General features: G+C 35.0%; 1 protein-coding gene across 3 annotated transcripts in view; it reads left to right on the top strand.

Annotated features, from left to right (window-relative positions):
* Window positions 1-339: 339 nt before the first annotated feature.
* Window positions 340-26,176, top strand: part of CEP85L (centrosomal protein 85 like) — a 111,882-nt gene continuing 86,045 nt past the window's right edge. Inside the window, exons 1-2 of one of the 3 annotated variants that reach the window (XM_070932772.1) lie at window positions 340-534; window positions 20,694-20,823. In XM_070932772.1, coding sequence (XP_070788873.1) covers window positions 20,706-20,823 — 118 coding nt within the window. In that variant the 5' untranslated portion in view covers window positions 340-534; window positions 20,694-20,705. Of the gene's footprint in view, window positions 535-8,443; window positions 8,562-20,693; window positions 20,824-26,176 lie in introns of those variants that run through there. The other 2 variants (XM_070932773.1, XM_070932774.1) reach the window with 2 other exon arrangements.

A 26,176-nucleotide genomic window follows, 5' to 3' on the forward strand; every position in this document is an offset into this window, starting at 1 on the left:
CTCGGCTGCCACGCCACCCGTCTCTCCGCGCATCCCGCCGCCTCAGCTCCTTCTCCTTCCTCTTCGGGGGAGCAGCAGCATCTGCTGAGTTCCCGCCTCTATCTCCGCCCGGCACCAAGCAAGGCGGAGGGGGAGGGAGGCGGAGGAAAGAGCAGAGAAGCGGCGCCGCAGCCAGGGCAGCCGCAGCCAAAGAAAGGGAGTTTTGTCCTCGCTGCTGCTGCTGCTGGCCTCGGAGCAAAGCAACCATGGCCGCAGTTTGCCTCAGGCCGAAGGCGGGCTGCGAAGCGCGAAAGGCAACTACGGCCGCAGGAGGAGCAAACGCCCAGCAGTGACCAGCCTCCTCCTCTCAAACGTCCAGGCCGCGCGTCCTCCAGCGTCGCGCGGCGAGAGGCGCACCCCCCCCCCCACACCCCGCTCCGCTTCGCCTTGCCGTCGCCCCTCTCACTCTCCCCTCGGCAGCGGAGGCGGTTACCACCAGCACCATGTGGGGGAGGCTTCTCTCCGAGATCGGGCAAAACGGGGACTACCGGATAGGTAAGGCGAGGGGAAACGGGCCAACTTGCGCGTGGCGTGGCGCGGCGGGGCACGCGGCGTCAGCTTGGGGGGCGGCAGCTGGTCCCGCTCGGTGCCCGGCAGGCGAGGCGGTGGGGCAAACTGGAGAGAGCGAGAGAGAGAGAGAGCGCGACCCTGAATTGGGTTTGGAAAGAAGACTCGCCGCTCGCCGGATTCTGGGCTGCGCTCTCTCCTTGCTTGCTCGCCCCGGGTTTGGACCGTGCCCTGCCAGTCTCTCCTCCCGGGTTTGCCTGCTTGGTTCCCGGGTGCGAAAGAGTTCGTTACTAACGCGCGCCGCCGCCGTCGCCATCAGGCTCGGGGCTCTGGAGAAGGAGCGGGGCGAAGGGAGAGTTGCGGAGAGGGGGAAGAAGAGCCGCGTCTAGGCACCCGGTGGAGGCAACGGCGATCTGCGCGGCCGTGCGGATTGCAACCAGCCCGGGTGGAGAGGAAGGAAGGAAGGAAGGAAGGAAGGAAAGGAAGGAAGGGAGAGAGAGAGAGAGAGAGAGAGAGAGAGAGGGAGGGAGGGGAGCCCTTGACGCTGTAAAAAGCAATAGTAGAAGTAACGCTCGGGGCTCTATTTAGAGCTTTTCTCCACAATCCTCTTTAAATCTGGGATTGGAGAGCAGGGCTTGATTTGAGAAATGACAGCCAGCCAACGCCAAGTCATCGGGCTCCTTCTCAAATTGACCTCTTTTTCCGAAGCTCCCGGAGATGAGTTTGAAGACAAGAGAGGATTTGGCGTTAAAAAAAAAAGGAATAAATGAAGTATGCTCCACTCTTGGTGCTTAGCTGGCCAGACAGAGAAAGAGAGATGTCCTTGTTTCAGAAAGTAGGGCCAACTTGGGTAGCAGGTAGGACTTTACCTTGAAATCCCGCAGACTGAAACAAAACTCCATCCCTGTTATGGGACTGAGTGAATTACTCCTCAGAATAGAAATAGGAATAGAATAGAATAGAATAGAATAGAATAGAATAGAATAGAATAGAATAGAATAGAATAGAATTTTTTATTGGCCAAGTGTGATTGGACACACAAGGAATTTGTCTTGGTGCATACGCTCCCAGTGTACATAAAAAGAAAAGATACATTTGTCAAGTATCATCAGGTACAACACTTAATGATAGTCATAGGGTACAAATAAGCAATCAGGAAACAATATCAATATAAATTGTAAGGATACAAGCAACAAAATTACAGTCATACAGTCATAAGGAGGTAGTATAGTTATAGCATTTGGACGGGTACCCAGTATGCCCTGCCCGGTTCACACATCAATATCTCAAGTTAGCAAAACAGGCCAGTGATCTGTCTTATTAAACCATCCAAGATAACATTGTGTTGAATATATTGTGCTTTGTTTCCGCTGTCAAACTCTTAAGTTGATACTGCTATGGAACAGTTAGATTGCCCTGGTTGAGAACAAGCTGTACTTTGCTGCACAGCTTTTAGGATAAATAAGAGTTATTTGGTCATTCTTTTGATATGAATTACTGTACTGTTCTGTACTTTAGAGGAATAGAATGTGTTGCTTGAAAGGGTCAGCTGTTGTAGAGGAGAATAAGTATCATATCTCATAAAGATGTAATTGTTTACTACCTCCATTTTCTGATATTTTAATTAATAACCAGAGCCCTTTATGCTGAAACAATCAAACTTGTTTTATTGATAAATGTACTAATTTACATTTGGGTTACAAAAGAATCATAATCTTAAAAATGAACTGCAGAATTTGACTGGTTCACTATAAGTTTATATGCAATAATATATTTAAACAACACTTTCCTTGTCAGTTCATTAGTGTAGTGGTACTCCAGTGATCGTGTGTCATAGCTGGGACAAAAGTAGTCCAGATGAAAAACATAATAAATTATGAAAAGTTTAATCAAATCTTTAAATTTACTATAAATGATAAAAATAATCACAGAATGCCTAAAAACATATATTGGTAAACATTGGAAAAAGTGAACCTTTGCCTCTGTCATGGCGGAACTCAATATCTTTGACAGAGTGATTGGTGGCACTTATACAAAAAGTTGAAAACAACTGCATTAGAATATATTGTTGTACCTATTTTATCCTTTGGATCAATCTCATTGTGATTTTCTATATCATGAAATGGCTGGGTACAAATGCTTCCTTATGTTGTTCTAGATATTATCTCATTCTAAAGTGAAAAATAAGTTTTTTAGAATTCATTATAATTTCTCTGCACTATGCAAGCCTCCCAAAGGCAATCTGATTCATCTACTTGCAGAATTTTATTCAGTTGACCTTTACCCTTTACTGTACTATTGGATGGACTCTGAAGATTTATCTATTCACCTTCCCTTTAATTGAATTAGGAATTATTTCTGTATATGATACATCTGATATAATTTTTATTTGATTTCTTAAAGCTGTTTAAATCTATTATTGTGGTTTTAATATTCTTACAAGTTTGAAAAAGTTTACTTAGAAACCCAGCTCATGATTTAAAAAAAAACAGAGGTAAATAAATAATTTGTCAGGCATATTTAATTTTACATTACTGATTTCTTGCAGTTTATGTTGCTTAATATTATATTTATATATGTAAGGAAAAATTACACCTTAAAGGAAAGCCTGTTTTGCATTTTAGAAATATTGGATCCAAATAAATGAATTGAAAATAGAAAACCAAAGCCAGAACATATAGCATAAAAACATGGGACTATAGCATCTATGATCTGGACACTATCAACTTTCTATATTCCAAATCTAGTCATGTCTGACAATTGGCAATTAAGAGTTATACAGTACTATGTCATATTTTAATATTTTAGTGATATTCAATTTTATAAACTTTTAATGAGATACAGGAAATGAAAGATTAGATCAAGTATCATAGTTTTTATTCATCAACCATCTAAGTGGTGACAATCAATAAAAGTTTTAAGTGCAATTAGTAGATCTTTCTATGAAAATAATGTTGAGGTACAGAGGTTTATGAAAAATGCAGTGTTACAAAAATGCACATCCTCTCTGTATTATATTTAAGTATTGTTTGCCTGTTTTGTTTTGTTTAGAAAATACTGAAATGAGAAATAAAGTGGATTGACTGAAGTTAATGATAGTGGAAAATTAACAGGAAGTGATGTTTTTAATTGTAAAAGCTAAAAATTCAGTGTGATGTTTGCTAAAATATATTTACAATTTTAATTGCTGAGATATAAAAGAGACTACTTGCTGAGTCTATCATTACTGACTGGTATTACTCTTTGATTGGTGCAAATTACTGTTTGTTATAATGCTTCAACCAATCAGATTAGTTTAACTATGATGGTATAAAAATGAACTTTTTTACATTATGCTGTGATTCAGAAATATTTGTGAGTACCAGAGACAGTAAAAATTATGTAAAGAAAAATGTTACATGTTATTATTAATTGATTTTATTATGGCTGTTCACTCCAAAAATCTGTTAAAGTGTTGACCATACCTAATCAGAAATATCAATCCTAACTGATTCCAATTTATCTTATTTGTAGATTGCTTAATAAGTAGTCTTGATTCTACAAATGGTGATCTGTCCAAACACAGATTCTATTTGCAGGCTGTTATTAGTTAAAATAAAAATATTTATGAAGTGCTATCTTCTCCCTGAGCACAGTATATGAATCCACTGATAAGCTAGGCAGAGGTATATATTATCCAAATATTTTAAAAAGTCATGAAATATAGTAGCATGCACTTTTTTGAATTTCTCCTTTGGCTGAGTTTTTAATTGGGATGCCTCATTGTTTTTGAAGAAAATTTCTGAACTTTTATGAAAGAGATAGTACCATAGCTGTGAAGATAAGACTGGTTGATAATTTGGTACTTGTGAGCCTAAATACATGTACTCAGTTTTTATTTCATTATATTTTACATCTCACTGTTCAGAGATGTGACCATCCTCCGAGAAGCAATATGAATTAGCTGTGTGAAGCATTACATAATTCACTCCAGATGATTTTTTTTCACATGATAAATGTAGTGTTGAACAAGATTCCCAGATCTCTTTTCAAGATGAAATTGCTTCTGTTGTTTTTCTAGCATTTGAAAATTTTAGAATATATTCTTTTTACCCAACTAAACATGCAGGGCTGATATAGTAGTGTGAGGTGCGTGACTATCAAATTACGTATGACATCAGTAGCCATGAATGACACAACTGCGCTCTGCTTGGGCTATTTTAAAAATCCTTAATTATTTCTTTTCTCTAGAAGCCAAAGACTCTGTGCTATTTGAGTGCAGAGAAGCAATACAGCAGATAAGATGTTGTTTATAAATAACATGATTGTTTTTAATGAGGGTGCTATTTCTGCTTTTGATGGGCCATATATCAATTTAATTATTTTGATTAATATTATAGTCCCAATAGAGATTGAAAATAGTTTTCAGGAAAGCATGCTTTTTTGAGAATGGTCTGACTTCATTTAGTGGAAAACTACTATATGTTTATTTGCATATGTATTATTCCATATAAATGTCAGGGAAACAAACAACGAAAGAAACAAAAGGTTCCAGGTCTGACAATAATGTGGCTTAATGGCATTTTTAAAAATATGAATACTACAATGTTTTTAATCTGAAGCAATTTTTACAAAGCCTTAACTTGAATGAGAAAAACATGACAATCTATGTAAAAGCTTGCTGCATCATTTAAGCAAAGAATAGAAAATAATGAATACATATGTCTGTGGGAGGGAAATGTATATTTGTTTAAAATATTTCAGCTGGTCTTTGTACAAAAATTGCTTCCAATAATAATATAGTAGTGTTGATTTTTGATGGATTATATCTATTATTTTTTTATTGTTGTTGATTATTAATTATTGTATCCACGCATTATCCCTAACTTGATCCCTCAGCTCTTCCAATGAATCACTTGCCACTTAACTGAGTCCATTCGCTTTGCCTTTAGTTGTCTTCTTTTTCTCTTTCCTTCCAGCTTTCTGAGCACCAGTGTCATTTTCAGAGAACTAGGTTCAAAATATACTTTGAGCCTGGTCATTTGTGCCTCAAGTGAGAAACGTCACAGTGAAATTATTTTTTGTCATCTTTCTTAGCTTTCATAATACAGGGTTGTGTTTTTTTTGCTGAGATTATTAATTTGCTATTCATTCCTGTAGTGAAAGCCAATCCACATTTTTATCATCCAAGTAATGATATATTTGAGTTAATGACTCTTTATAAAAGGCAATATATGTGATTGATTTTAAAAGGCTTTTATTTGAGGGAAAAAATAGATATAAAACACTTCAGTAATCTTCCTTTGAGTCAATCTGCCATAATACATGAGATGATTGGGATGAGGAACATGCCTTTTTTTCAAACATGAGGAGTGCTATGAGTTATAAGTACAGCTGCTAGCCACCAGTAGATATCCTTGACACAAAATTTCCCAGAAATATTATCATTTTTATCAATCACTGTTTCCTACTGAAATAATAAATTGAATCTGTTCCTTAGTAGTATCTAATAATTGCTGCTTCTTGAACAATAACATTTCTTAGCAACAGGTAATTTGTAATGAAAGTGATAACCTCACTGACAATGTCATAATGTAAATTTCAATAGTAGGGTGAGTTCACAATCTGTTATGAGCTTTGTGGGGTTTTGTGGATTGGATGACTGTATTTATAACATAAAACTGCTGAATATGTACTTTATAGATGAAGATACCTGGATAGTATAACTAGAGCCCTCTTTGTTTTATGGGGGTGGAATGGATGCGGGGAATGAGGATATGATGCAGATACGAATGCAGTAGTGATGCTGGCTTGTAAGAATGTTGATGTGTCCTTGTAAGAACAGAAATTGATAGTGAGTTTTTAATTCTTTATAGTAGCACTATTATTGGTAGAGTGTTCAGTATTAGGTTTAGATTACAGTGCAGCAGAGATGCACACAAAATATGTCTAGTTTTGAACCTAGTTTAGCAGAAACAAAATCTGGAATGCTGGTGTAAAATTGCATAATTTATAAACAAAGAAGAAAATAAATCTCAAAATAGACAATCTAACATGGAACATGATGTTTTAAGAACTTACCAGAAAGGAGGGAATAAGAAATCAGCTCATATTTAACCATTGTTAATGTTCAGTTACGACCTTCATTACTTTCTTTCATTTACTTTCCGTAAGAAAGGAAGTTGAATATCCAAGGTCAAAATTTTTTCGCCACTTAAATGCAAGAATTATGTAAAATAGAGATTATAAATATATTTTATAAAAATATTATAAAATAAAATCAGTACTGTTATGAATCAGTAATGAATAAATTTATTATGCAATACGGAGTAACAAAAACATGTCACTGTCATGATTATGGTCCTGGAATCTAATACTGGCTCCAAATCGTATCAGATTGGACATGATTTAACAAGCTTATTTATTAAATACAACCTATACAATTTGAAATGCTTCCCCTTTGTATCACTTCTGTATATGCTAGCAATCCAGTTTAAAAAGAAAAGAAATATCTCTAATTGCTTGGGAATCCATTTATTTATTGTATAGGGGAGCAGATGTCTCATACCCATTGTTGAAGAAAACCCATTTGTTACTAATAGTCTATAATAGGAGGAAAGCTGCTTCTGCACTTGTCTCCAGTGTCAACTGTTCTGTCTTCCACATAACTTTAGAATCCTATCTTTGGTTTGTAACCTGAGGTTCAGGAGTCTAACATGTAAGCATACGAGCTTATACTTTAATTCCAGTGGTGTCCTTTACTACAAACCAGCCTCATAAAAATTTCAATAGCACTTTCGTTACTTCACTTTTATCAAAGGCTAATATTCTGTGTTCAACCACTTCCTATTTTTTTTCCCGTTAACATTTTCTTCTTGAGCAGAGTAAGTTAAATTCAGTGATTTCCTTCTACATAATTGTATGTAGGCTTTAATACATTTTATTTTCACAAACTGTCTTGCCAGCTTGTTTTATGGAGGATTGTTTGGTAGTTTTAAAATCAACTGTAATAACAGTGAAAACTATATTTCAGATTTCATTGAATTGTTAAGAAATTATAGAATTTGTTGATTCTTGGAAGTGGATTATCACTGACTTGGGGACCAGTAAAACCTTTGGATCAAATAGTACAGAATTAGAGCTAGCTACCAAATGCTCATATTGACCATACTAAGTCTACAACAACTTTTAGCTCCACATGAGATGGGGACTGAAAGAAATTCAGAAAAAGATCTGAAACAACTATAGCTTATTTTAAGTGATTTTCATATCCTGATTGATTTATCCTGCTTCTTTTAATGATAATGAAAATAGTCTCTGAGCTCCCCTTTTTTAGAAGTTTGCAGTGTATTTTGCAGAGAAACACATCAGTGGAAAATACTTTTCAAAAGCGTGGCTCAACTAGAAAAAACATACAAAGAGTACAATTGGAGAGAAAATTTTTACCACAATAGATACACATTTTCATGTTAAATGACTCTCTAAATTGATTAGAAATGGCTGAAAAGAAAAGTGAAATATAAATGAAATAGAATACACCCCCACACACCCACACCATGTCCTTACATGCTGTAGCTTATGAAGGATATACACTTTGTGTTGAATTTCTCTTACACTAATTTTTCCCCTAGTTTGAGGACTCAGTAATTTTTTGCTAACTGTGCTGCTAGATCTGATTTGACTTTTCCATTTAAAAGTCAAGCTAAGGCAAACACAATTTATTAGTTTTTGTGAATAATAGTTTTGTTATTCATGTAACTCTTTGATTGAATGTTGCAAAATTTCTTTTTTTAATGGTAATGTTTTATGCCAATAGAAAAAGTATTTAAGTTTGCACCAAAAAAAGAGATCATCACATTTTTAATGTTATTTTTGTTTCAGAACCCTGGAGCATAGGGTTCAATTCCCTGTTAAGTCTATGGCTGAGCATGGTGGCCCTAAGAGAATCACTATCTTGCAGCTTCAGGTTCCTAGTTGTAAAATGGGAGTAATAGTGACTGTTCTTCAAAAGGTATCAGAAGACTGTAATACTGAAGGTATTTGAATTTGTTTTCTGTTTTAAGATAAAGTAGATTATATGTAGTATAATAAAAAGACATACTTCCCATACCAGTGATAATAACACTCTTCCTCCTAGCATTCTTATAATGTACAGATGTGCAGTTCCTTTTACACTCAGAACCATGGCGATTGGGTAGGTAATATGGATTACATTTTCTGTATCTACAAAGAGTTTTTGTTAGTACTCCTTTTTTGTTCTGAATTAATGTTTTTCAAATTTAAATTGCAGAACATCAATCTTTTTCTTTTCTTTTTTTTGTGGAACACACATGACTGCTTCTTTAAAAAAAATTGAAGTAAAATCATAAATTATACAACATAACATTTCCACTTTCATGAAAATGAAGTCGAAAGAACAAATAGTAACATTTTTAGTATTTTTGAAGGTGCCCGTGAAACAATACCAAATTGTTTAGGGAATACTGATATTCTTTGGGACACAATTTAAGAAATACTGGATTATCAATCATAAGGTGGTTTCTTATAAAGTCATTACATTTAAACTATTTTCATTTTAATTTATAGTTATATACATTTAAAACAGATTGTATGGATGATTTTGTCATAAAATATCAGTTAAGTAAGAATTAAATCTAGAGAGATCCGGCTATGAATTGTGTGAATGGGTTTTAATTGTTTTTAATGGTTTAACTTTTAATGTTTTATATATGGTTTTTAAATGCATTGTAAGCCGCCTTGAGTCTTCGGAGAAAGGCGGCATATAAATTGAACAAACAAACAAACAAATAAATAAATTAGAAAGCTTCATTTATTTTTTGCTTGATAGCTGTGGACATTTCAAAGGGAAGTGAAGGGATCCAACCACCTGTCATTTTAACATATCTAAGGCTCTTATGGGATAGGAACCAGAAACAATCTGGGAAGCAAAAGAAAATGCTTGAGTTCAGTCTTTGCTTTCTATCGTATTCCAATCTTTTTTTAAAGTTAGAATAAGAAGGAAAAGGAACCTAGCAGGTACTACAGGAGATATCCATTGATATGCTTATAAAATACGTGACAGAATATAGATGCAAGCAGGGGTGGACTTCAGATCCTTTAGTAACGGGTTCACTGCCCCGTTGCTGGATGGGCGTGGCCATGGTGAGCGTGGCCTAGTTGGCTGCCTGCACCACAGCCGGGGGGGGCATTTTTTACCCTCCCCAGGCTCTGGAGGCTTCTGTCGAGCCTCCTGGAGAGCAAAAACAGCTTCCCCCGGGCTCCAGAAGCCCTCCGGAGGCCAAAAACAGACCTGTTTCCAGAATCTCCGATAGGCCTGTTTTTTGGCCTCACAGACCCTCCACGCGGCCCCTGCACTTACCTAAAATGATGAATGGACCATGTGGAGACTCCTGGGAGGGGTGGGGTAGGGTGGGAGGGGTGGGGTGGGCATGGGCGTGGCCAGCCAGGGGTGGCATTTGGGGGTTCTCTAAATGCCGGCAATCCTTGGCTAGAGGATCGCCCGAACCCTGCCTAACCCTCAGGAAAACCCCCCCTTGGATGTAAGAAAGACTTTATAGTTGTTTTTCTAAGAACAAGTCTTTATTTCTTGTATGTTATTTAAGGCTAGTTTATTGGAAAAGTTTGGAAGAGCCATTGTAACTGAAATAGTTCCAGTGTTGTATTATTGTGAACTTGAAATTAAATATTGAGAAAATTGTTAGAAAGATGAACTGAAATTTTACAACATTTTTCTTTGTTCCCGAGGCTATGAGTTTTAAATCAATACATGCATAAGTGAAAATTGGATGTGCATATCAGATGGACCTATAGAGTGGTTTGAATTTGAAGGCAAAATAGTGCTTGTCAGAAACTCTTTAAATCGAAGAGGCATTTTTCTGAAACTTCATTGTAGCTGAAAATAAAAATCTTAGCAAGATACATTCATTTCCCAAAAGAATGATGGAAAGTGTGAGTAAGAAAAGATGATGTGGAAGTTGTTTGAAATAAAATAAAATATTTAGATTACAAAGTGCTGCAGATGTGTGTGGCATTGGGCTAATGAGAACTATGAAAAAGTAAGGGCAGGGCAAAAGTTGCTTTCTGCAATGAAGTTGAAAAAGCTATTGGTAGGAAAAAATACACATAAAAGAGAATTGTTGCTCAAAAATCAAGGATGACAAAAAGTTATTGTATTTTATATACAAACACATGCACATACATGCACACATAGACATACTGTATTTTTCGGAGTATAAGACGCACCTACCTTTTTTTTTTTTATAAAAAGTTTTTTATTTTTTAGACAAACACACATAAAAACATACAATGTATTTTCTTTCAACAGAGTATTTGAGCCAGTTCACAAATTTAAACAGTGTTTAGTCATTTCAATTAAATTTACAATTTCTATATTTCTTTTTTGCCATATTTATTCCTCATTCATTTTTTTAAAAAAACCAATATTACCCTTCATCCTCATCTCTAATCTTAATCAAATTCAATTTTTCCCTTCTATACTATATTATACCCCTTCCCATTGTCATCTATTTTTATATCCATCCTCACATTGGTTAATTATGTAATATTACAAATTCAACATTTTAATATAAATCAATTAGTTATATAACTATCTTTTTTGTATATTAATCAATATGAACATGAATATTTCAATTATTTCCAGGCAATCCAATTTCTTACAAATCAATTATATTTACCAATAATAATAAACCAAATAATTTCCCCCATATATTCCTCCAAACCACAACTTAACCATTTCTGCTTTCAACACAATATACAATTAATAATATCTCAATTATTACAATTCCCTAGTTAAATAGAGCTTTCCCCTCATGTTACTCATTTTCACATCTTAAACTCTCCCAATAACCCAAATAGTTTTGCCCATATAATCCTCCAAATGACAACTTAAATCATTTTTATTTTCATCACAATATATAATTAAAAATATTTCAATCGTTACAATTTACCTAATTAAATTTAAAAATGTTCTAGCTGTTATCCAAGCTACAACTTAATCCTTTTTACTTTCTCCACCATATAACATTAAAGGTATTTCAATTCTTACAATTTATACTTATTCATATTTCTAAAAAAAGGGAAAAAAAAGAAAAACTTATTATTGTCTAGATTTCAAAAATACAAAGACAAATATTCATTTCATTTTTACAATCATGATTTCCCATTTATTTCTTACTACTATTCATATTTCAATTTAAATATGTATAACATCTTTCTCTTTCATTTCTTTTTCTCCCTTCCCATTTTTATTTTTGCCTTTTTCTTTCTTCTTTCTTTCTTTTGTGTTTTAAAATCTTGAACTCTCCTCTTTTGCCCTAAATTTCCCATTGTTTTCACCTACCTTTTTTGGTGAGGAAAAGAAGAAAAAGAAATCTCCCTCTGCCTCTGAGCAATTTTGCCTGGTTGCAGTAAACAGCCTGCTTTGCTTTCATTTTCATTTTCAGCATAGCTTGATTAGCACAAGGAAAAAAAAAATCTGCTCCAGCAATTTATCTCTTTGTAGCAGGTAGCAGAGCCCTGCACAAAACATTTGAGAGCAAATCAGCTGAGAGTCTGGAATCAACTTGTGCTAATTAGGATATCCTGAAGCTGAAAGGAGCTGATTTTTCTTGCTGTTTGCTTGCAAGGAGGTAACTGCTGCGAGGCAGAAGCCAAAGGGTGGGGGCCAGTGGGTGGGCAGGGCTACATTCAGTGTATAAGACACACCTAAATTTTCACCCCCTTTTAGGGGGGAAAAAGGTGCGTCTTATACTCCGAAAAATACGATACATAGAAGGATAGATTTGAATAATGTCAAAGGATAAAATATCTTAAGATTAACGAAAGCAGAGAATATGTAGAGCAATTGTAATAGGAGAAATATTTCTTTTGGAAATAGGTGAAGAGAGTTTAGCAAAGAGCCTCCAGTAAAGCGAGTGGAATTAAAAATGAAAGTGATAGAATATGGTAATTTGGAAGGAAACTTCATCAAGAGAATGCAGGAAAGTGTATTTTAGAGTTTTGTGTGGGAGTGATGGAGATATGTTGAAGAGTCAGATTGAAATGAATACAATGAATGTTAACATCTATGAAAAGAGATGGAAAGGAAGACATAAATGCTGTGAAAATGTTGAGAAAGTTGCAGTATAAGGACTGTAATTGGCGAAAACGTTAAAATATGGATGTGACTTATGAACTCATATGTGATTTATTTAATACATGTGAAGTCTGCAACTGTGCCTGATTAGAAAAATCTGTTAATTATTATTATTTTTATTATTATTATTATTTATTTAATTTATATACCGCCCTACTCCCGAAGTACTCAGGGCGGTGAACAGCCAAACAGTAAAAATACATAGATACAAAATTATAACCCTATTACAAAGAAAAAATACAAGTAGTGAATGCAAACTTATTGGGGAATTAGTTTGTTAGTTATGCCCGGGAAGATGTTTGCCACAATTCTTACATGATGGTTACATGAGGCAACAACATTTGGGAAGCTCAGAATGATTTTATCCCATGCAGAATATGCATTGGTCAGAAGAGGTTGTAGAAAAAATGGTTTTAAAAGTAAAAAAAAAAAAAAGTTGGCCACGCCCACCCAGTCACATTACCCCACACCACCAAGCCACGTCCACAGAACCGGTAGTAACAAATTTTACATTTCACCACTGTTTCTACCTATCCCAATGTTATTGCTGGTGGCCTGAAAAATCAAATAAATGAGAGCCCATGTTAATAACATTATAATATCCATGGGAACCATAGTTCTCCAGTTTGAAAGCGATGCGCCAAGCGTTTCTTTTGCACAGGTTGAGGTTCCTGTACATATCATACGATACCTGAGCCTGGATTGCCTCCAACTCTACACGTGGAAATACCGTAGTGGGTGGTATCATCAGTAAGAGTTAATCTATGTGTTTTGTATAGATAAGATAGTTTTGTGAATGGATTCCTTCTTTGCATTTCCAGAGGTCACAAGAAATCATTCTATCTAAAACTGTCCCAAACTTGAGATTGTTATTTGGAACAAAGCTGGTCATACCCTGTTTTCCTAAAATTAAGTTATACTTCAGATCTGATAACCAACCAGCCTATTTAGCTACTGGTGGATAAAGCAATCTGTTGCATTGGTACAAATCTCTAAACAAATCCATCTACTCAATATGGGAATCTGCTATAGAACTGTCTAGGAATGGTAATTCCATCTATAAACGTTAACACTGCACTACGTGATCCAGTCCTTCCACATACATTACTACCTGCATTCAATCGCTGTGCTGCAGAGAGTGCTGTATCAGATTCTTAAACCTGTCAGAAGAGGTTAAATCAGTGAAACTGCTAAAATATACCGATATTTACTTTATTGACTTGATGCCTGAGAACAAAGTGAATTAGTATGATGAAGCCGTCTAGTCTGTGGTCCATTTAACAGAAGGGGAGATAGTTCTTTATTAAGTTAAAGAAGAAAACATAGGCCTATGCCTTGGACTTTGTGATGATATGAAATTTGTAATGCTTTATTCAGTAAAGAATATACTGTTCACCCACAAACATGGCTGAAAAAGGGGTTTCCTTCCTAAAAAATTTTTTTTATCTTGGTTCTGCATTTTCATCAGAAGAAGAAATCAACGCTGTAGTGTCAGGTTTCTGGTCTAGTGACGAGAAAGATACAGGTAGTCTTCTTTTAATTATGGTATTTGGGACCAGCAACTGTATGGTATTTGTAAAGTACAATTCATGTGATTGCGCTGACTTATGGCAGCAGTTCTGGGGGGTGCTGTCGTTAAGTGAATACTCAGCAGTCTTTAAACGTGATGTCATATGATCGTATTTCCATCCTCCTTTGACTGCTTGTTACAAGCTAGCAGTGAAGGTTACGAATGGTGATTGCTGGACACTGCAGCCATCCTACTTGGGAGTTAGTTGCCAGGTGCCAGAATTGTGATCTCATCATCATGAAGATGTTGCAACAGCCAAGACTACGCATGCAGCAGTGTCAGCAGGACCACATGTTTATCCTTAAACAAGGACTGCCAAAACTTTGTAATAATTACTAGTGGTTGATATTGGCCAAATAAATCTGACAGAATTCTTAAATTTGCTAAGAGAGAGATTGCTCATGCCAATGTTTACCTTTATTTTTCTCCCCAAGCTAGATATTTCTTTTTTTTTAATAAAGTTTTTTTTATTTTTTAAGACAAACATTTAGTACACAGTTCATTTCTTCCATGTGGCACTTCGATGTTATCTTCAAAAATTTCTTCTCTTCTCTATCTCTTCCATCTTCAATCTCACCAAGTCCATTACAAAGGTTTTCCATTAGTTTAATATTCTAATTACAACAATTATTTTTTCCTCAATCTCTTTTAAAACTTATTTATATCTCTTTTCTAACCAATAGTAAAATTTATTCCATATCTTAAAATATTCTGAATCTTCTCTTTCCTTTATCATCATAGTTAATCTATTCATTTCTGCACAATCTAATTTTTTTAAAATTACTTCTCCCTACAATGTTATATTCTCTGCTTTCCAATTTTGTGCATAAACAATCCTTGCTGTTATTACATGTATAATCAAATACACATTATTTTTACTAATTTTCTCTGGTAAGATACCCAATAGAAATAGTTCTGGTTTTAAGTCTATGCATTGTTGTATCATTTCTTCCACCCATAACTTAATTTTATTCCAGTAGCTTTTTGCTTCAGGGCATGTCCACCACATGTGGTAATATGAACCTGGTAACTGGTGGCATTTCCAACATTTAGCTGATTTATCTTTAAACATTTTTGCCAGTTTCTCAGGGGGCATATGCCATCTATAAAACGTTTTGTATTGATTTTCCTTGTATGCAGTGGACATTGTTAATTTATAATTTCTTTCCCATAATTGTTGTCATTTATCCAATTCGGTTGAATATCCAAAATTTTTTGCCCAGGCTATCATTGTTTCTTTTACCGTATTTTCCGGCGTATAAGATGACTGGGCATATAAGACGACCCCCGACTTTTCCTGTTAAAATATAGGGTTTGGGCTATACTCGCCATATAAGACTACCCCTCTTCCAACTCACACCAAATAAAAATTAAATTAAATTAAATAAATAAATAAAATAAAATTAATAAAAATACACACACACAACACAACACAACTGGCTCACCCACAATGTAAAAGCAGCTGTGCTAGACCCAAAATGGCCCCTGCAACAAGGAGGAACCTCACACAGCCACAAAAAGTCCCAAAAACCAGCTTTCACACTTTACACACACAAAATTCCACATACAGCTTTGTGAGATTTTGAGTGTTTGTGTAGTTAGAGTGAAACACTACAGAAACACACAAAATCTCAGAAAGCTGCACAAATTTTATTTTATTTTATTTTTATTTTTATATAAAAGCAGCTAAATTTAAAACTTCCTAAACTTTAAATGGCTAGGTCTAAAAAAAGAACAACTAAAAAGAACCCCAATTAACTATTTTTTTTAAAGCTCCCAAAGGGAGCTTACCCAATAGAACAGGGGTTTCCAACCTTGGCAACTTTAAGACTTGTAGACTTCAACTCCCTACCTGCTTGATTGCAGGCAGGGAGATTCAGTTGCTTGCTGATATAATCGATTGCAGGCAAGTGAAGCAAGGCAAGCGTTGCAACTAGCAGCTAAGGTAAGCAAGCTGGAGGGGAGGATTTTTGCTACCGATTAGCAGTCAGTCAGAGCCATTTAAAAGAAAAAACTTTTTTAAATGTCTCTGGCGATCCAAGCTGAGTTGCCTGATTAGCAGGCAACTCAGCTGGGATGGTCAGAGCTTGGCTCGTCAGAGCCTTTCGGGCTGGTCTACCTGGTTACAGAAGAACGACACCCGGCATATAAGACGACCTCCGACTTTTGAGAAGATTTTCATGTGTTAGAAAGCTGTCTTATACACCGGAAAATACAGTACTTGTTCTTCCTCTAGTTCTATATTTAATAAAAAAATTATAACATTTTAAAATTAATTTATCCTCTGTTCCCATGACTATCTTATCCAGCCCAGTCTTCTCTGAGTAAAAACCCTGTAGTTTAACCTCTTTTTCATATCTGCCAATCTAGATATTTCTGTGAGTTTGAAGGTTCATGTAATTTGATATGCAAGTAAATAATGGGGCATATGCAAGATCATCTTTAATAAAGGGAAAACTGTCTCTGGGTTTATCATAATTGGATAACATAATGATAAGACAAGGAATACTAGCAACTGAGAGGTTACATCACTTATAACTTGCTTCTATTCTAACAATATAACTTTATTCTTTGAAGTGTCCTTTGTAGTGGGATCTTCTTTCCACTAATACTACAAATCTGATTTTTGCTGTAAATGAACTATTAGATATAGTAATTGTCTGGATTTGAATTGCATTTCCATGAACGGAATTCATGTCATCAGAAATAAGGCCTTGTGGGGGGACACTTAAACTACCCCCATCTCTGTTTTTATGTCTATAACAGCAATAGTCTTACTCTTATAGAATGTGTATAAACCTACTCTCTGTCACTTAAGTTTATTTCATTATTAAAGTAATGGGTTACATGAAGAAGATGTATACATTTAGCTCTAATGTCGGTTTAATAACCTACTATTTCATGTGTACATTACTACACAGTGTAATGGTTGCTGGAAAATGGCTTCTTCCTGTTCTACTCTTTAATAATACATAAAAGGTTAGGTGACATGCATTTGTCCTGGTCTTGCTGTTTTACTGTGAATGGGCAGTAATGTGATGCAGAAATAATAATAAAGCAGCAGTTCTCTTTCTCTCCCCCCCCTCTCTGAAATAAGTTACATTATTTCATCCTCTTTCTGCCTTTTGTAACCCAAATGCATGTTTCCCTTGAACCTCGCAGATAATGTCTAAGCCCAGGTAAAATAGTTACAAGAATTTCCCCCTGCAATAATCAAAATTTTGAGTGGCTGATAATCAAATAATAAAAAACTGGGCTGAAGAGTGCAGGAAGATGGAGAGGTGAGCTGTCATAGCAAGAATGAACTAATGAATTATTTTTATGAGCTAAAGTAGAAATAAGAAACATCTGTAGCTCAGATTTCTGTTTCTGTAATAAACCAATGGATTGGTGAGAATAAAGTAAGAGAAAAAAAAGAGAAGAAATCAACTAATAGTGCTACAGAATTCTACTCTGAAACTGCACATTATTTTAATAAGAAAAGTGATTCTGGAAAGAATCTTAGGGAAATAAAATTTGATTTACATAAACTGAACAGTTTGTTTAATTCATTATTTTCTATATTTTGTTTGTGAAGGCATTTTTCCCCTGGAATTTGTAATGTTATATTAAATGGCTATGCTAAATATTACAAGGAAAAATTGTTTTATCATAAAAGATTATGATAAATGTTTAGCATAAATGTTTATTATAAAATGATAGATAACTTTCATTCTACTAAAGCAAGTAATTGGTTAACTGGAAACTTTTTTTATAAGGAAGGTGGAGCAGAAGATTAAAAGGAGAGAGGTGTGTGAGAAGAGAAGCAGTTGGCAGAGTAAAAGAGAAAGAAAAATACTAAAAGAAGAGACTGTGATGGCTCTGATGAAGAAGTAAATTCTGTAAATAAATATGGAGCCCTATGACTCTGAAAAGAAAGAAACAATAGTAATTTCTCATGTAGTGTAATTGTTAAATAATTTTAATTGTTTATAATCACATGGTTCGTTCAGACAGAATATAGTAAGATGCATAACCTTTTGCTTAGATATTATGTTATCAGGGAAAGGGTTGCTGGAATAACCTCAGTATAAAGTAAGTCAGTCTCTCCCTCCCCCCCTTTTCCCCCCTCCCACCATCTAATTGTTTGTCTGTCTACCTCCCTACTACCTCCCTATCTACCTTTCTACCTACTACCTACCCATCTACCTACCTACCTACTTATCTGTCTATAGTGTAAAAGATTCTAAAGTATCTACTTAAAATGATCGGAGAAACAAAATATATAGTCCTTGACAATTTAGTAGTTGGATTATCTTCTAAAAAACAATTCCATAGCCCTCAAACATGCCAAAGAAGATTATTTATAATCTTTCCAGTGCTTTTCTATTTATACATGAAGTGTTCTAGTCCTACAGTTACTAAGTTGTACTTGCCACCCATAAATACTTGGACTACTAGGAGCATATATTGAATGAAAATATCAAGGAGAAATTAGAGAAATAAATTTGGAAGTATAGTGAGGTATACATTGAAATATTTGTTTAATATACTGGTAAGTTGAGTAGAGAATTTTCAGGAAAGATATAGATGACTGAAGGGCTGATGAATGTGGCCAAGAACAAAGAGCCAAAGAGTAAATGGATTCCTTTAACAGTCTCCAGAGAAAGAGAAATTGTGAAATTGCCTAAATTGTGCTCCATATGGCTGCTTGTCACTTGGAGACTACAAGGCAATGGTCTCCAGAAAGTGGGAGAACCGGAATGAGGGAATTTGACATTCTTGCTGCAACCACCACAGTCAAAGCCTTTGAAAGACACTAAGTTCACACTTCCTTTGCTAACCACCTTTGGTATTTGCCTATTAATTGCTTTAAAGAAGTTAGATACCCTCAAAATGTCAAGGCTGAGTGTCTTAATAGAAGAAAATAAAATTGTATCTTTATAAACTTTAATTCATAACAAACAGCAAAAAGTAAGACATTGGTTGTAGAAAGTATTACATGGATTAAGGAATCAGTAAACATTGGAATATTGAATATTAATTTTGAATATTAAAATTTTGAATATTGAAACTTTGAAATTAATAAATGCATTTTTGTGGGAAGGAGAATTTATTTCTGATATTGGAGACATAAACAACTTATAATAGTATTCAGAGATATTGTTGAAGAATGGTAGCAGGACCTGGAATTAACAATGTCAGCTATGTTGTGTGTTTTATGAGCACCATATTTCCAGAAGAAATGGTTACACTAGAAGATGCTGTTATAGTAAAAGATTTTGAACAAAATTTATCTGACTTGATTATAGAGAATAATCAGAACAAGAATTTATCTCTGGTATACAAAAAAATTCCTTGAAGCTCTAAAATTTATACATAATAAAATAAAATAAAATAAAATAAAATAAAATAAAATAAAATAAAATAAAATAAAATAAAATAAAATAAAATAAAATAAAATAAAATAAAATAAAATAAAATAAAATAAAATACAATGCCAATTTAAGATTGTTATTAGAATAATGTAGAAAAGAGGCTTCTTAAAGTTTTGAAGAAATTTGAGACAAGGGATAACAATAATTCAAATAGACTAAAGAGCAAGGATGTTTTATGTAAAAGGGAGGAGTATAAAGTTGGTTTATTTTATCAGTGTTATAATGTGGGGGAGTTTATTCTGGACTTCCTGACATCTGTACTGGAAAAGATGTGTCATTGATTTTCTTACAGTTAAGAGTTTAGATATGAAATGAGTTTTGACTAATGCAATTATTTTAGAACTCTTGAACTTTTGCTGACACCTGAAATGGAAAATATGTTGTTTATCGGTCTTGCCTATACAGATAGTCCTTGACTTATGACCAGTCAGTTAGCAACTGTTCAAAGTTAAGATGGGAGTCCCCATGGTTATTTATGACCCAAATTTAAAATTCTAATAGCTGCATCCATCACTCTTGTGGTCATTTAGTCACAGTTTGGGCACATAGCAACTGGCCCATATTTATGGCTGTTTGCAACATCCTGCAGTCATGTGACCACAATTTACAGTGGGTTTTGTTGGAAACCAGCATTTACTTGTACAAAAAATGCACATTGTGGAAAATGGATTCACTTAACAACCACAGTGTTCCCTTTATGGCTACCTCATTTGCTTACTGACTGATACAAAAAGTTTGTAAAATCAGGCTTAACAATCGGCAGGTCTTATAACCATAATTCTGGGCTCATTTATGGTCATAAGTTGCGGACTACATGTAGTTATGTGTTGAGTTATTGGATGAGGAGTTTTATTATTTATTATTTTTATTTATTTATTATTTATTATTAAGAAGACTAAATGAGAGAAGGTGAAGAGATAGTGAAACTGTTCATAGTTGTTGTAATGTAGGTGGGAAGTTTTCTTGGCAAAATTGTGGAAATGGTTTGCTGCTGCCTTCTTCCTAGGGCTGAAAGAGAATGACTGGTCCAAAATTACCCAGCTGGCTTGGTGCCCAAGGCAGGAAAAGAACTCAATCTCCAATTTCTAGCCTGGTGCCTTCGCCACCACATCAAACTGGCTCTCTTTGCATAGAAGGTAAATAAGGTAACAGCATACAAGGTAATCGAAGTGTCCACCTCTTTAAATGCTGACTTGTACATCTGGCAGTTCTTGCTGCAGGTATTGTTAAACTCTGGATTGCAAACCTTGAACTATCTTAATCAGCCTGAGGGATAAATGCAATTGTTCAGTAATCTGAGCATTCTTTCTGCCCTTTTTTGGTATTAAAATAAGAATTGCTCTTTTCCAGGCCCTTAACCACTGCTTTTTCTACCTGCCTACAAATTATAAATAGTGCTGTGACTATATCATCCTGAAAGGTTTTAACTTTGGTTGGTTTAAAAGAGCTTCTGCAGCTTTATTGTCAGTTATACGTTCTAGAGCCCAATTAACATTACAGAGATCTTCTACCTTCTTTTTTCCCTAGCAGTTCTTTGCCTTCTTTGTCTTTAATCATGTCCATCTTTGCAGAAATGTTTGACTTGTATTCTGTAAGTATCCTAAATAAATCTCTTTTCCTTCCATTTGTTGATAACTTCAGTTTCTTTGCATTATTTATTTAGATGTATCTGTTTGTCTCTTAATCTTCTTCAGAACTCAGCTTTTAATTTAAATTCCACTGTGTTTTACGCCTTTTGTTTCCTGCTGTATCAGCAAGCACCAATTCACCTTCTGTTATTTGCATTTTGGGATATTTTTATTTGCATCATCTTAATGATGTCATGAACTTCAATCTCAATTTACTCTGCTACTCTAGTTATCCAACCTAATCCATTAAATCTAATCTTCATAGTAACTTCATAATCATATAGACCACGGTTGAAGTTGTACCTTGTTGGTCTGATGATTTTGTTTTTCTTAGCATAAATTATAATTTTCAAAAAGGAGTTTGTGAATTGAGCTTCAATCAGCATTAGGTCTTAATTTTGCTAATTAAAAGAACAAACATACAACATGCTTATAACAGGAATTGAGACCAAAATTTCCATCCCTAAGTTTGCGAGAGGCGTTGGTCCGGAAGAAAATTCCAAAGATCAATCATAACAGTCATTCAGTGCCATTGTAACTTTAAACGTTTGCTAAATGAATGGTTATATGTTGAAGACTGCCTTTTTTGTTTGGAGAGTATATAATTAGTTTGATTTTGATGTTGCCAATCTGTTGATGTCTGCATGTAGTTTCATTTAGATTGTTGAAAGAAGATATTTGCCCTAAAGTTTGAATTTTCTTGCCAGAACTTTTATTAATTTGATTCCTCCTTTCCAAGGTCAACTTCTCCATTATTCATATATGAATATATATGATATAATATACTATTATATAACATAATATTTTATTTTCAGGTTAAGCATTTCAGTTTCCTGTAATTTATGTATTGTTGGTTTTTGGGGGGAGGGTATTTGTTATCAGAAACCTAGAGTTGGCTTGTTGTTTTCTTTTTCAGTGAATCATATTTACTCTGATTCCTTACCTATGATGTGCCTTTCATGCTTAACCTTACTGGGAATCTATACTTTCAGTTATAAGTGTCATTGAGATCTGAAAGCCCCTTCAATAATAGAAGGCAGAATTGCAGATAAAGTTTTACTAAAGTCATTACTCCCTAAATTGACTGTAAAAATAATATGGATGCCCTACATTACTTCCTTCAGGACATCATTATTGAAAAAGCCCTTTCATTATGTGAGAGAAATTTGATAATAGTCTCTAGTGGAGATCTTAGTGTCCTAATAGGAAAATGAGAAGGAACACTTCTTCAGATTACATGACTGAAAGCTATTTAGGTTTTATAGAGTAATACTACTTCAAATTAGACCTTGAAAAATGTCCTGCCCACCAGTGCATATAGCAAAGCATTGATATATGATTGTATCAGATGATACAAGTTGGCTCTGGTTTGAACTCATTGAAGTTTCTGAAAAATTTTCAAAGGAGACTCCATGTGCAATATATTTTTATAATCCAGCTGGAAAATTATTGGACCATGAAAAGAGTGTTGCAGGGATACCTCTGTGAAGATATGGTCATAGCAGATATAGTAGTCTGAGCACCTTAGATTTCTAGTGGCAGTCATAGATCCAGATGTATATTAATCATTTAGATTAATATGCAGGTAGTCCTTGTCTTACAATAGTTCATTTAATGACTGTTCAAAGTTACAATGGAATGAAAAAAGTGACTTTTGACCGTTTTTCACACTTAACAACCATTGCAGCATCCCCATGGTCACATGATCAAAATTCAGATGCTTAGCAACTGGTTCATATTTATGACAGTTGCATGTCCTGGGGTCATGTGATCAGCTTTTGAGACCTTCTGAAAAGAAAAGTCAATGGGGAAACCAGATTCACTTAACCATGTTATTAGCTTAACAAATGCAATGATTCCCTTAACAACTACGGCAAGAATAGTTGTAAAATGGGGCAAAACTCACTTAACAAATGTTTCACTTAGCAACATGAATTTTGGCCTCAATTGTGGTCGTAACTCAAGGACTACCTGTATTATATATTAATCTAATATTCAGTGCAGTTTGCTCTATAATAGAGTTGATATATTTTAAATGAGAAGATCTCTCTCTCACACACATACCACAGTATATTTACCTTTAAATCATAGTTTATTAATACTCATCCAATTAATTATCAAGCTGGCCTGGCCTAAATCTTCCCCCTTTTTAAATGTGGAAATTTTAAATTTTAAAATTTTAAATTTGTCTTATTTATAGGGGCATGGGTAAGGCGTTTTAAATTGGGGAGCCATTTTGGATTTAATTTTGTTTTAAACGTATTTTAATGTTTATATTGTATGTTTTTTAATTTTGGCTGTTCACCGCCCCGAGTCCTTCGGGAGAGGGGGCGGTATAAAAATCAAATAAATAAATAAATAAATAAATAAATAAATAAATAAATAAATAAATAAATAAATAAATAAATAAATTATCAATATTGAAAGTATCCGCAAGATCAGTCACCATCATCAAAATGATGAAAGCAGATCTAATGGCATGTGTGGATGACCTTGGGAAGTCGGGAAACAATGTTTCCTAGGAAACAATCAGCCAAGAGAGGGAGGAGCCCTCTCTGACCACTGGCTCAGTGGTCAGAGGAAGAAACTTAGGAAGGAACTGCTCTAACTGATCGGGTGGTTAAAAGTGGTGGCAGGAGGTTTGTACCTTCAGACTTGCACTTTTATATTAATATAAGGTAAAGGTAAAGGTTCCCCTTGCACATATGTGCTAGTCGTTCCTGACTCTAGGGGGCCATTTCAAAGCTGAAGAGCCAGCGCTGTCCGAAGATGTCTCCGTGGTCATGTGGCCAGCATGACTAAACACCAAAGGCACATGGAATGCTGTTACCTTCCCACCAAGGTGATCCCTATTTTTCTACTTGCATTTTTTATGTGCTTTCGAATTGCTAGGTTGGCAGAAGCTGGGACAAGTAATGGGAGCTCACCCTGTTACACGCACTAGGGATTCGAACCAATGAACTGCCGACCTTTCAATCAACAAGCCCAGCATTTTAGCCACTGAGCCACCGCGTCCCACATTATATTAATATAGTCTTTATATTACATTAATATATTATATTTACTATTTAATATATTATAAAATATATTTATATTTAAATAAATATATAAAATATAAAATTTATATTTAATATATTTATATTAAATTAATATATTATATTAACATTATATTAATATAATCTTACAATAAAGTAGAGTGAGCTCATCTAGTGGTGTCTCCTATCTGGTTTATCTGGGAGAGCTTACATCAACCATGCAACTCTAAAGGTACAAATCTCCCACTGCCATTTTAACCGCCCGGTTAGTTAGAGCATTTCTTTCCTAAGTTTCTTCTTCATTGAATGCCGTTGTCTTATAACCATGTAGACTTGTAGCAGGATACAAAATTCTCCTAGCCAGAGACACAAGGCAGGTAGATCAGTGAGCTTTGTAGCAATATGATGGATAGATTTACGGATGGACGACAGAACAATTTGGGAAAAAATTACAGCTCTCTGCTTTCTGTTGTGCAAAAAATAAAGATGAAAGAGAAACAATTTAAAAACTGGTGGTAGTATGAATTACAGAAGGTAGAAGAGATTCTGGCTAAGTATTTAGAACACAAAGTGTAAGTTGCTCGTATGTTCCTCTTTCTCTCTCTCTGTGTGTAGAAAACGGTAAAAGCAGTGGAAAAATATGGAACAATTACAAATAAAAGGCAGCTTTTTCAAATCTTGGCAACTGCATAATTAAATGAGGCTGAATGACTGTATAAAAGAAGAATGGTTTCTGTTTGGTTTTGCTTAGTTATAAAATGATCTTTGTATAACTATGAACAATGCAGTTTTCCTCATTAGGTAATTGTTTCATAGTTATTCTTTTTAAAGCTCTTTTAAATCTGATATACTTTGGACTTACTCGAATAGTGAAATATGTCTTGTTTGTAATAAATGATGCCAGAGGTCATAGAATTTACATTTTTTCCCTAACCATCATAATTTTGTGCTGTATACTGTCAAATTAGATTGCTTATGATTGTATATTGTACAATTGTTCCATTAAATATAATGATTTATGAAATCTGCTTTGTGGTCAGAGGTTTTCTGTGTTTAATATAAATGGAAATCTTTGGTAGATAAATGCATTGGGATTTCATACATGAATACCATATACAACATTAATTGTATTTATCCATTATTTCAACAAATAAAATTTGGGGAAGAATCAAACTTTTCTAACACTGAGTAATGTTTCATGTGTCCAAAACCTAAACTTTCCTGCTTACCTCTCAAATGCTGTTAAAGGAAATTTAAATTTTGCAAAGTGAATTTTAAAGTCAAGTCTAAATCCCAAGCAAATTCACATTGAACAGAAGAAATATATATATATAAAATAATGGGTTAATGCTGATAGTCTTCTTCCAAGCTACAAGAGGTTTTTTTTAATTCATATTAAAAGTTCACGCATGGTGTTTCCCCAAAAATAAGGTCTTATATTTTTTTGTACCCTGAAATAAGCACTTGGCAGGGGTGAAATCCAGGTTCTGACAGGTTCTGGAAAACCAGTGGTGGAAATTTTGAGCAGTTTGGAGAACCGGTAGTGGAAATTTTGAGTAGTTCGGAGAACTGGCAAATACCACCTCTGGCTGGCCCCAGAGTGGAAGTCGGAATGGAAATTTTGCAATATCCTTCCCCCAAGAGTGGGGAGGGAATGGGGTTTTTGTAGTATCCTTCCCCTGCCACGCCCACCAAGCCACACCACGCCCACCAAGCCACACTCACAGAACCAGCAGTAAAAAAAATTGGATTTCACCACTGGTGCTTGGCCTTATTGCCATGTGCTCAAAAGCCCAATTGGACTTCTTATCAGGGGATGTCTTATT

This window comes from Pituophis catenifer, unplaced genomic scaffold, assembly GCF_029215685.1.
Source record: "Pituophis catenifer annectens isolate HBS135680 unplaced genomic scaffold, rPitCat1.0.hap2 SCAF_1, whole genome shotgun sequence".
Lineage (NCBI taxonomy): Eukaryota > Metazoa > Chordata > Lepidosauria > Squamata > Colubridae > Pituophis > Pituophis catenifer.